Source organism: Epinephelus moara, chromosome 9, assembly GCF_006386435.1.
Source record: "Epinephelus moara isolate mb chromosome 9, YSFRI_EMoa_1.0, whole genome shotgun sequence".
NCBI classification, from domain to species: domain Eukaryota; kingdom Metazoa; phylum Chordata; class Actinopteri; order Perciformes; family Serranidae; genus Epinephelus; species Epinephelus moara.
Window position 1 is genome coordinate 34,436,916 of NC_065514.1, and position 12,427 is coordinate 34,449,342.

Here is a 12,427-nt window from a genome sequence, read left to right on the forward strand (position 1 = left end):
CCGAATTTTCTTTTTCTTTATTGGCTCCATCTTGCAACACAGAAAAAAAAAATCTGATACAATAATTGATCTCAATCATTGTTAAGATGGGAAAGCAAGAGTACACCAGTCTTTGGCACTTTCTATTCTAAACAAACATGCTGCTTACAGAGATAATAATTATTAGTGCATTTTTTTAACTGAATCTTTGAAAATACATTTGACAGTGACAATGACTGAAAATCACAGCAAGCAAGTCGCACATGTTGCTATAAAGGAAGGCTGCACCCATCTTTTGGACATTTTCTCAAGTATAAAAAGGTAGAAATGACCCCAGCATATCTGGGGGAGAAAACAGGATTGATCAGTCGGCAGTTATTTGTGTCGTTTTCCCAAGAGGCGGCGACATGCTTCTCCATGGATGTGGGTCCACTGTATGGAGCAATGGCTTTTGTGCTTGTGTGTCCATGTCAAAAACAAGTAGATTTCTTGTGCTCTGGTAGATTCTCATACTGGTTCTATCTCACCAAATGATACCCCCCAAGACCAGGCTTCAAATCCTCGCTGCTGCTATTTTCTCTAACCGTGTTAGTCTCTCTGCTTCTTCTGTGAAACATCTCGGTATGAATGTTGGACAAAAGAGCACATTGGCAGCTTAAGGGGAAAAAACACTGACTCTATGGGGCTGCAGCAAAAAACTGGTATTTACAGATGATGATTTATGTAGTTGAGACACTTTCTGCTAGGAGACTTCACTGTAGCTGCTTGAAACATCTCAGTTATGCATGGGAATAAGAAAAAACAAAACAAAAAAAAACCCATATGGGTCCAGGAATGCAATGGGGGTATGATCTGGTTCCCCAAATTCTCAAAAAAAATAAAATAAATAAAATTAAAACAAATCAGAAATCAGTGTACAACATATTCAATAAGGCTAAATCAGGTTACAAGACATGAATCACTTGAAATATCTTTGAACACTCTGCGATGGCAGCAGAGCAGAGAAAAAAGCCTTGTATCTTGGGTTTGTCACAGTGGCCACTTCACATAAGGCTTAATAATCCCATATGAGTACAGTATGAACTCTGCATGATGTTGTAAATCAGCCACCAACTCCAACATCTGATCATTACTTCATATGCACAAAAAGATCAATCATTTTGTTTGCTCAAGTAAATATCTTGTTTGCACACATTCACATCAGTGATCTTGTTGTTATCTTGCTCACACAAATTCATATCTTGCTTGAACAAGTTAATATCTTGTTACTACAAATTAAAAGGATGATTTTTTGAAGTGGGGTTGTATGGGGTACTTATCAAAAGACAGTATATTACATACAGTAGATGTCAGTCAGCACACCCCAAGTTTGGAGAAGCTGGCTTGAGTCCATCATGGAAGCTAAGCAATTTACTGCTGTGGAGGGGTCAGCAACAAAATTTATTTTAGCCACCTAAAAAAAAGTTCCACCTACAACAACAGTATCAGTTTAAATGTGCACTATATTTAGAATATTTTCACTGCTTTACCTGAATGGCAGACAGTGATTTCCAATGGGAAAATGAAGCCTTATATCGCCAGACTTTACTGAGAAAAACAGTGATTTTACATTACTGAACACAGGAGCTGCTGGTCTACCACTGCCTCGATCAGTTAGTTGGTTTGTGTTATTGTGTGACTTTGGTGTTTAGAAGGCTCAGATCAGATTCACCAAAGTCACACAATAACACAAACTAACCAATCGAAGAAGTTCTAGACCAGCCACTCCTGTGTTCAGTGAGCTAAAGTTACTGTTTTTGTCAATGGAGTCTGGCGGCTAGGGAACTGAAAGGCTGACAGAAAGGTAAAGCAGTGAAACTATTCTAAATATAGTACACATTTAAACTCATACTGATTTTTTTTTTTTTTTTTTTAAGATGGGACTTTTTTTAGGTGGCTAAAATATGTTTTGTTGCTGACCCCTCCACAGCAGTAGATTGCTTAGCTTCTGTCACACTGTGTCAACTGGGGGTGTGCTGACTGACATCTACTGTATGTAATACACTAACTATGGATAAGTACCCCATACAACCCAACTTCAAATAATCCAAATTAACCCTTTAAATCTTGTTAAATCTTAATCCCACAAATCAATATGTTGTTCATATGAGCTATCTTGTTTACACTTATCTTGTTCACACAACTTCATATCTTGTTCCTAAAAGTTATGTTGTTTTCATCTCATTTGCACAGGTCATCTTGCTCATAGACGTTATCTGGTTTAAACAAATTGATATCTTGCTCACACAAGTTCTTATCTTTCTTTTACAAATTGTCTCCTTTGCACAAATAAATATCTGTTTACACAATTCAATGTGTACATATAAATGTATATCTTATTTGCACAAGGTATCTTGTGCACGTAAGATTTCTCACTAAGATCTTTCAGAACTTCAGGGGCTCTGTTGCTGATACACCCATCACATTATGTGAAGCAGGAAAAGCCATTTTCATCAACAGAATCAATTCATGCTATTGCACCATGCTCCATATGCTGCTGGGTAGCTGATGTCAAATTAAGAACATGAAATAAATAAAAAAAAACATATCTATACACACACACACACACCCACAATGCACAATTCTGTGTAAGGAGTCCGTGAGGGAGTACAAGCAAACTGAAACTCATCCTTTTTTTCCTGCACTAATGACCCCACTGGTGCTACATAATAAATTAACTGGTTGTGTACATGGCGCTGTTTTAAATATGAAGCACAGAAGACATCACTACACCATACGGGCTCAACAGAAGCTAAAAGTTATCTGGTTTATTTATTTGATTCTTTAATAGTGATAAATGTGAGCAGAGTCCAGTGTCACTTCACTGTCTGGGGTTATTTTCCATTCAGTAATGCTTTTATTGGGCCATTTGGCCACATATTTGATATTTTCATGGATTCTGAGTTCAGGGAACACACTATACAATAAGATGTTAGAAACATATCAACATGAGTTTTTGAGATTACAAACTTGTCAACTTGCAATATTTGACAGTTTAAATGAGTCATTACTTCTTCTGTCCTGATAGATGATGTCCAAGCATGTTTTTACTGTAATTTCTTTGTAAAGTAAAAAATCATGATTGATGCAGCAGTCTCCATCAACAGCACTGTTTTAGAGCACCACTGGCTACAAAGCGCAAGGATTTCTAATTCCGCCACACATGTAAATGAACATGTTATTGCAGCCTATTCAACATGTTTTGGAAATCAGTCAACATATTTGACACATTTCAGGCAGAGGCTGTTAAAAAAGTGACGGCAGATGAAAAGTCCCGACAGGAAAATGTTTAAAATCACTGACTCACACAACTTTTACTCTTTGTAAAAAAGAAGGTCACCAGTGTGAAGGGCTGGCATGAAGAACAATCACATGGAAGGATTTTCTTTTTTTTCCCCCTAAAGCACAACAAACAAGATCATAACAATATTTAAGTTCATAAAGTGCAAGCCCATAATATCTTAAACATCATAACTGTCAACACAAGGGAATGTGGAGGTTGATATTACAGTGAAAAGAGAAGAAAACGTAGAAACGGCTCACTTTCCCAGACTAATGTAAAATGGAGAAAACAGCGGTAGTTTCCCTCTGCCTCTCTTCAAGTCCTCGGAAAGTTGGAATGTAACATGTTTAGAAAAAATGGCCAAAGAACAAACTGGCCTCATTAACATTTCACTCCTCCTTAACTTCAATTTCATACTTCATTACACATTTTATAGACTTACTAAATACTGAACAAACACATCTGTGCCAAAACATTGCTTACATTATCTGTACACATACTCTAACAATGTCAATAAATATAATTAACACTAAAAAATAGTGTTCCTCTTATCATTTCTGTCAGTTCAAAAATCTCAACCCCCAACCAGCTGGCTTGGCTACTTCCTGCATCACTGCATCATTTATACATTTTTTTAAGGGCAGTTAACTGTCAGCTGGTTTCAGTATCAGCATCACTACAGCAGTCTGCAATCACCCCCTGCTGGTGTCAGAAGTAAATCCCCAATAACAAACACTTAAACTTTTTATTTGGTTGATGTTTTGATGTGGAGCATATTTTAAAACATATGAAACTGTCCAAATAGAAATTTGAGGCCTGAAGCACAGGAGCTACAGTAGTCCTGGAGAAAAGAAGCTACGTACTTAGCTTTTAGCTTTTCTAAGACCCTTTTTAGAAATGGGGCTATAAAAAAACAAACAAACAATTTTTAAAGGATAGGGTACCTAGCACACAGATCTGGCACTAAAAGGTGGAACTAAAAACACTGCAGTCCGTTGATTGGTCACTAGTGGATGGTTGCCCTTGCTCAGGGCTGAGTTGTGGCTGTTTTTGAGGCTTATGTAACCACTGTTCATACTGTGGCAAGTTTAACACATATTAATGAACTACAAAATAACAGGATGTTTTGCTGCCTCTTGCAGCAGCTGTAGTCTGAGAAATTAAATAACTTAATTCACTGGGCAGACTGACAGCAACAGTTAAGGTGGAACATTTACTTGTAATGTTACTCACACAGTCTTTGTAATGTTACCAAGACTGTGGCAATACCTCACGGACAGCCTGTCACTCAAGTGGCCCCGCTCCTAAATATGCGTAACTTTGGGCCTTAATAAAATGTAAATGATGGGTGGTTTATTTCTCCTACCTTTGTACTTTTTAACATGTTTTATACTGTGATAATTACTGAAATTGACTACAATTACACCAACAGCAAATAAGCTGTTATTAGTAATGGTCATTACCAAAAAATTTTCTGTCACTTTATTTAGGTTTTGTAGTAAAATAAGAAGGTATCATTAGATAACGTTGTTTCATTTTAACATGAAGCCTCTATTCCTCGTCCATTGCAGAGCTTTCAAAGCGATTAACAGGAATAAATAGAAACAGGGCATACAATAAAAGTTCAAGTCCAAACAGTGCAACATGACACTCATGGCCAGTTACGATGCCTCTTTTGTCAGCTTCAAATCAAAAATGTTACCAAAACCGGAAATCGACCCAACTCTACTCTTTAGTAGGAGCCAATGGGCTTGACGGACAGGTAGTTTAGGGAGAAGTACCGACAGATGGACTAATGCACTGTTGATTTTTGTCTTTGGTCTTATAATAATACAGATAAAAATCTAGTATTACTGCCCCGCAGTTGTATACCTCCGCGCACCAGTCAAGTTTCTCTTACAGTTTATATCCATGACTGTAAAAACATGGATGCTTCACACCCATTATCTCCTCAACAGCACAGAGGATCTATACAATCAGCACAGTTTGAAGGTGGACACTCAAGATTAGTGTCACCAATTAAGTATCTCAGTATTCAGTATCCGAGGAATTGCCAGTCTGTTAGATTATGAAATATCTTGCATGCAAACTAACATCTTTGTCTAGATATGGCACTAAAGGTCAACGGGCAAATTTTGTCAAAATTTGTATTCATTATTTGGGGACCATGGACAGGCACAGGAAAGTGTGGAAATCTGGTCAGTTTTGGAGAGTCCTCGTCTTGACCAAATGTCTGAGCAGGTATCAAAATCTTTTAAAAATATGGTTTTCAGCAAATCAGTGATTTTCTAGCATTTCAGAGGGTATTTGAAATATCATTCTAAAGGTCAAAGTATTGCACGGAAACATGCTAACAGAGACTGTCATGTGGTGCCTTTTACTGATAACTACTCAGAAACCCACATACCCTCTGATCAATCCAGCAACATGAAACTGGCTAAAATATAAAATCAATAAATTGTTTGAATGTTATTTGCAAACCACTGATTTAGTCTCAAATTAAGAAATTATATGTTGATTGTGGAAATTCCATCAACAAGCACATCTTCTCTCCACCAACCACATCTCTTAATTCTGCAATCAGCTGTGATGAGTGTGGAAAGAAATGTCGGTACTGTGAGACATCATGGGGGATTTATTTCTGGCACCAGTCTGGCAGAGGACTACTGATGTCCACTGAAATGCTACTTTATACTGCAGAACAAAACTCAAACCAACATTACATGAAGTGTTTGAAAACACAATGACAATGTCTCTGGAAGTGCTGGCTGGCGTAGCCCGCATGCTATTTTAAAAGCTAAGCTCAAGCGTTCTAGAGTCTGATACTTCTTGGACTCACTGCAGAATGATTCTTATTACATTTGTGAGTTCTGGGAAATTTTTAGAGTTGAAAGTGGAGACTAAAATGACTGGGAGACAGAGGGATGAATGATGATAAAGGTCCTGGGTTGTATTAGCTTCCTCTCTTGTTACTGAATTTGATTTTTTTACGGTGTCAGTAAATGACAAAGATGGCAGCATCTGTACCCTTCAAGCAGTGGATTAACGGTAAAAACAAAACCCATCTGGCGGGAAAGTAACTTGACTGCAGGAGAAAGATGACTGGTGGTAAAAATATTATTCTATTCAAGCAACTGGCGGGTAACATGATAATACTGTCAGCACTTAGACAGGTTTGGTGTCATTTAAGGCCCAGACATACTAAACCAACTTCAGAGAACTATTGGCACCAAAAGCCCCCTGCTGCGTCTCCTCATGTTGCCTGTGTCTCAGACAAAAAGTTGCACATGAACACACTGCAAAGACCACAGCCGATGGCCAACCAGCACGTATGTTCTGCATCAGAGGAAAAATATTTTACGCCATGTTCATGATTTTGGCCCATACAGGCGATTCACCAAAACTGAGGGACGCACCTCTTTTTGGGGCATAGAGAACTGAGGGTCCTGTGGATGTCACTGGAATTTGACGTGTATTTTAATGAAATTTTGACAAGTTCGTATGCATTTTTTTCTTGTTAAAAAATGGTTTCCTACTCAAACTAATATTAGCCTAAAATCTCATTGTGAAAGCCTTGGTTAACCTGCTATGCAACAGTTTTTCTGCATTTTCCTGTGTCTCTCCTGATGTGCGGTAAGGGTGCAGCCTTGGCGATGATGCTGGTCTATGTATATCGTGCTATTAGTGACGTTTCAGCAGTCACACAACACAACACTAGATTTTACATTAATAAAGAAGTAACTCATTTTGTGTAGTGTTAGTCATGTTTTAGGATTTTTATATACATATTTTAAACGACAGCCAGAGCAATGTATATTCCAAACCTTCCCAAATGTTCTGTTAATTCTAAACCACAACAAACAAACAATTGACAAACAACTTTTCCCGGAATTTCATGACTGTGGGAACCCTGCAGTTAGCACATTAACAACACAATCCAGTGTTGAAAGAATAGAGCACCGTTCATTAGTGAACAACAACACAAGCCATCAGGAAACGTTTCTGCTTAAGAGCTCATTGGCTAAATTCCGGAAAAGGTTTTTTTTGGTCTAACTCCCTCTCGACTTTAGCTCTTTGTTTACTTTCCTCACCTCTGTTTCTTTTCTCATGCGTTGAGCTGAACTGCCAACAAGAATGAGTACATTCACCTATGGGCTCCGCTGTGCCGACACCGATTCAACATGTTCAGTCAGCTGAAACAACACTGACAAAGGCTGACAGTGTGGAAGCGATTTTCAGCTGATTTAGCATCTTAAATTGGAATAAGGACACAGCCCCTGCACATGGGGGGCCTAGTTGTTGATGCGCTTAACTGGCTAACTAGTGTCAAGCCGGTCTTCCGATGGAGTGCCCATGAGTTCACCTGATGGAGCGGGCACCCCATATGTGGGGACTGTGTCCTTGACGCAGCTGCTGCAAGTTCAATTCCATCTCTGGCCCTTTGCTGCGTGTCATCCCCTCTCTCTCCTCCCATTACAAGCTAGGCTTTCCTATCTATGTAAGGTAACCTCCCTCCAAAAAAGAACAATTTCCAATTTCCCTTTTTAAACGATGATTACAGACTATCGCTGTCTGCTGGTGTGGAGAGTTATGTTCTCTCACACAGGTGCAGAACATAAGTGCTGTTTTAACGTTGGCAGCAGCCTTGTAGGCCAAGACACAGGTGACGTGAGGCGACAGAACAGTCAGCTTTAATTGCTGCGGTGGGTTTGGTGTGTCTAGGCCTTAAGTAATAAACGGACTGAAGTATGCTATTAGTGAAAAAACGTTGGTGTGCATATCATGCTACCTTCCTTCATCTCTTCTATTAACAAACTAGATTGTCTTTTGTTGACACAGCTACAAATGTGCAGGCCCCTGTAAAACATGCACAGGCTCCATTTACTTCCCAACCCCGTGCCATTTTAAATTCTACAACCCTTTTTAAAGCCTTGAAGCTGGTGGCCGTTCTCCGTGAATAAAACAACATAATGGGTACATTTCTTTGCCTTTTTGCATGCAAACACAGCACAGTGATATGGAAAAGCAATAACGGCCACTTTCATAAACGCACAAAGCCAAAACAATGGTCGATTAAAGGTACTGGATGGATTGCTGGTTAATGCCACAAAGTAGTGTGATATCTTTACAACTAATAAGACCTATAAACGAACATGACCTCATGCACCTCAGCCTGCTACAACTTGAGCTGTTAAACTGCAAGCACTGTTTGGCAAATACCATTTATAACACTTTTGGTGAACTCTTTCAAATTCCAACCCAGTGTGCGAATTATGTGCTAACATTATGTTTGTTTTGAATATTTACTGATGCTTAGCACTGTGTTCTCTCTCTCTGTGTTCACCACCCTGCTTTGATAGATAGATAAGGTCACACCTGGAAGCTGCCCAGGATTTCTCCATTCTCTATCCTTAAGGCTCACACAACCTGCACTCTAATAAACAATGATAAATATCATTAAAAAAAACACAAAACCAAGACTGACGACAAATATCTGATATGAAGAATACAGTTTGGGGCTGCAGCTGTTGCATTTGGATGGGGACTGGTGAGTAAAAATGTTATCTGCAGCGTCTCACTTGTTTGTTTACTCTTATGTCTTACGTGATACTTATATTTATGAGGCAACCCGCTGACACTCAAAATGGGGAACTGATACTATATTAAACTCTCTGACTTATCTATGTGAACAATTTAATGTTGCACTACATTTGCTTCCACAGGTAACAGTTAAATGCAGGACATGAATGTGTATGTGCAGAATCAGTTTTTTTCTTTACCTGTAAAAAACAAGAACAAAAAACAAAAACAGAGAGACAACTGTGAGGGCTCTGGCAGTTGAGTCTGTATGTACACGTATGCCATTTTGCCCTGTGTGGAGATGTTAGTAGGCTTCCAGTGGATCATCCCAAAATAGGCTCTGCACGTCCAGCATGGTCGCCAGCTCCAAAATATGCTTCTGTAGAAGGCTACTCTCAACTGTGTCCTGTTTAGGGAGCTCAGGGTACGACTCTGGGAAGCTCTGGGACTCCTGCAAACACAACATCAAACACCTCTGACTCTGGCATATATGACAAAAAAAACATGCTTTAAAGAAATACTATTAATTCAAAAAAGTTTTTTTCTATCATCACTGGCTCACATGAATAGTTCAGTGCTTCACTGTGGATGGAGGTCTCTTAAGCCCCGTTTCCACCCAAAGATTCCGGTACGGTACGGTACGGTACGGTACAGTTCAGTTCGGTACGCATTTTTTTCCCGTTTCCACTGTGGAAAGTTGTGGATGGTACCAATGGAACCATTCCTAACCGTCCCCATTTTTGGTCACTCCTCTGTTAGGGTACCTAGCACACAGATCTGATAATAAAATGTGGAACTAAAGACACTGCAGTCCGTTGATTGGTCTGTAGAAAATGGTCATTCTTGTTCAGGGCTGAGTTATGGCTGGTTTTGAGGCTTATGTAACCACTTTTCATACCATGGCAAGTCATACATACATTAGTAAACTATAACTATAAAATGAAAGGATGTTTTGCTGCCTCTCGCAGCAGCTGTAGTCTGAGAAAAAAATAACTTAATTCACTGGGCTGACTGCTGGCAACTTTTAAGGTGGAACATTTAAAATTACAGGGCTTTAGTGGCTCATTTTAAAACAGTTCATGCAGCATGGTTTGGTCGCAAGGGAGAAAGCCCCAAACATGCTGGAAATGCTGCCCCGGAAACTTCGGTCAAGTGTACTACAGGTAAAACTTGCACATTTGGCTGGATTTTTCATCACAGACCTTCCTAGAGGCTGATGCCAAGAGAGGAAGAAAAGCCTTGTTTGTGTGCCGCACCTTAGCCTGAAATTCATGCTCTGAACACACAACTGGAAACAAAGAGCTGATTGTTGGGGGGTTAAATAGCTCAAATATTTACTTTAAGGCTGTGAGATTCCCCTGTTATCTTTACACTGTGTACAATACTTGGTATCGTCAAAGCAGTTTATGTTGCAAGGCTTTGTTGTTTCTGTGGGCCTTGATTTTATCTGCATCAAACTGAAATGCCTACACTGTTCTAGGAGCTGGACTTGAGAAAGAAAAGTCTAGGGAACTGTAGTCATATTTTCTGTAACATCAAATGCTTTGCACAGTGAATCACTATGGTTTTCTATGGTGGTAAAAAACATGTTTCCAAATCAAGTTTTTTGTTCCTTTAACAAACCCATTTGAAATAATGCAAATCTTAATGAACAAAGTAAGAAGGGATACTTAGCAACTATGACTTTGATGAAAGAAAAGCACTGATTTTGTACTGGCATTCCTTTACTATAGTATTCTTAAGGAAATAATTTCTTAAAATCATCAACATAATTAGAAAAGTATAGATGATATGATACGCAAGATAAAAATTATACTGACAATGTCATTAGACTATTATTCTAATTTATGAAAATCATGTATGAGTAAGACAGATTTTAAGTGATAAACACCCATAAAAACCAAACCTACAGGCCAAATGAATAAAATGAAATTACTTTGTTTCAGTATTTTACCACACAGATCACAGGACGTGCTCTCAAAAAAATCTAACCTTTGCCTTTAAAATTCTGAAGCAGGATAAATACTTAACTTTAATTTCTTTATGACATTCTTATAGAGTGATGGTGATCAGCAAATCAGCTTGTAGGTGTATTACCAGTAGCAACTATGCAATGTAGTGCAGTAGACTGTGATGAATTGTTGGTTACACTTATCTCTGAAAAGATGCTCTGAAGTGTGCATCGAGTGTGGGTTAAGTATATTGTGTGTTGGCATTTTTCAGAAGTGGGACACACTTCGCTGTGTGCCTGATGGTGCGTATTAATGCTCAAGAGCACAAGACTGAGTGCGGGGCTCTTAACCATACGATGCATTATTAGTCTTCAAATAAACATGGCAACATCCTTATGAAACTACAGCAGCGATGACTTACCCGGAAGAGTTTATGCAATCTCAGTGCAGCTGAGCAGAACACAAAGCGGATCAGCAGCAGCCGAAGGAACTCGTCACCAAAGAATTGCAAAAAGGCTTGATCTGTGGAGACAGTGAAAAAAAATGCTTAAAGTGCTTAAACTAGACTGATCACCTCGCAGTTGTATGCCTCCATGCACCAGTCAAGTTTGTCTTCCAGTTTACATCCATGTCTGTGAAAACATGGATGTTTCACACCCATTGTCCCCCTGACAGCACAGAAGATCTATACAATCAGCACAGTTTCAAGGTGGACACCCAAGATTAGTGTCACCAATTTCAATATCTGACCAAATGTCTCCCCTTCTGTTCCTGAGATATGATGTGGAATAATGGCCAGAAAAGTGTTTTATGAAGAACATTATGATGTCACAGTGAAGTTGACCTTTGACTTTTTGGGTTTGACGTTTGTGCCAAATTTGAAAAAATTCCCTCAAGGTATTACTGAGATATCACATTCACAAGAATGAGACAGATGAGGTCACAGAGACTTGACCTTTGACCATGTCCACTCTATTCTTTTATGTCTGTTAATAGGTTATGAAAATTATGAAAGATGTGCTACCTATGGTCCGTGATCGAGTTATCAGCTGCCCGATGTCCCGGTAGACCTTACGAAGAAATTCTTGAGCCCTTTCCCACAGGCCTCGCTGCACGCTGTTTAAGCCACACACAGAGGAGAAAGCCAGGAGTGGGCTGTAGAGGAACAAAGTGAAGAGACTCCCACGCTGAGACTGATCTAAACAGGTGAGCAGAGACATGGCACAGATAACAAGTGAGAACATGAGACACATGCTCTCTCCATGTTCACATATACATGGAGCCCAAAAACCTTGTGAAAGAAGCAGCTCACTAACTTTAACAATTACATTTAATAGAATCAACCTAAAAATCTGAGTATATCATAAAATACATACATTTTAAAAACCTAAATATCTAAGATTTAGGTTAACAGATATCAGAAGGACTGACTTCTAAATCCCACATTTCTGCATTTTCTATGCAAAAAGTACACAATACACATGCATATATACATACACACACCTATATGTATATGCACACACACACACACACACACACACACACACACACACACATATATATATATACGCATTCACACGCAAATAATGATCAG

At 39.0% G+C, this 12,427-nt stretch overlaps 1 protein-coding gene and 1 long non-coding RNA gene across 2 annotated transcripts in view; one reads left to right on the forward strand and one right to left on the reverse strand.

Annotated features, from left to right (window-relative positions):
• The window catches only part of LOC126395185 (uncharacterized), a 523,086-nt gene that overhangs the window by 440,960 nt on the left and 69,699 nt on the right, over nt 1-12,427 (forward strand). The window lies entirely within an intron of this gene.
• The window catches only part of scai (suppressor of cancer cell invasion), a 43,246-nt gene continuing 34,853 nt past the window's right edge, over nt 4,035-12,427 (reverse strand). Inside the window, exons 15-17 of the mRNA XM_050052402.1 lie at nt 11,858-12,031; nt 11,255-11,355; nt 4,035-9,332 (exon numbers count right to left, since the gene is read on the reverse strand). Of these exons, the coding sequence (XP_049908359.1) occupies nt 9,186-9,332; nt 11,255-11,355; nt 11,858-12,031 (422 nt within the window). The 3' untranslated portion in view covers nt 4,035-9,185. The remainder of the gene's footprint in view (nt 9,333-11,254; nt 11,356-11,857; nt 12,032-12,427) is intronic.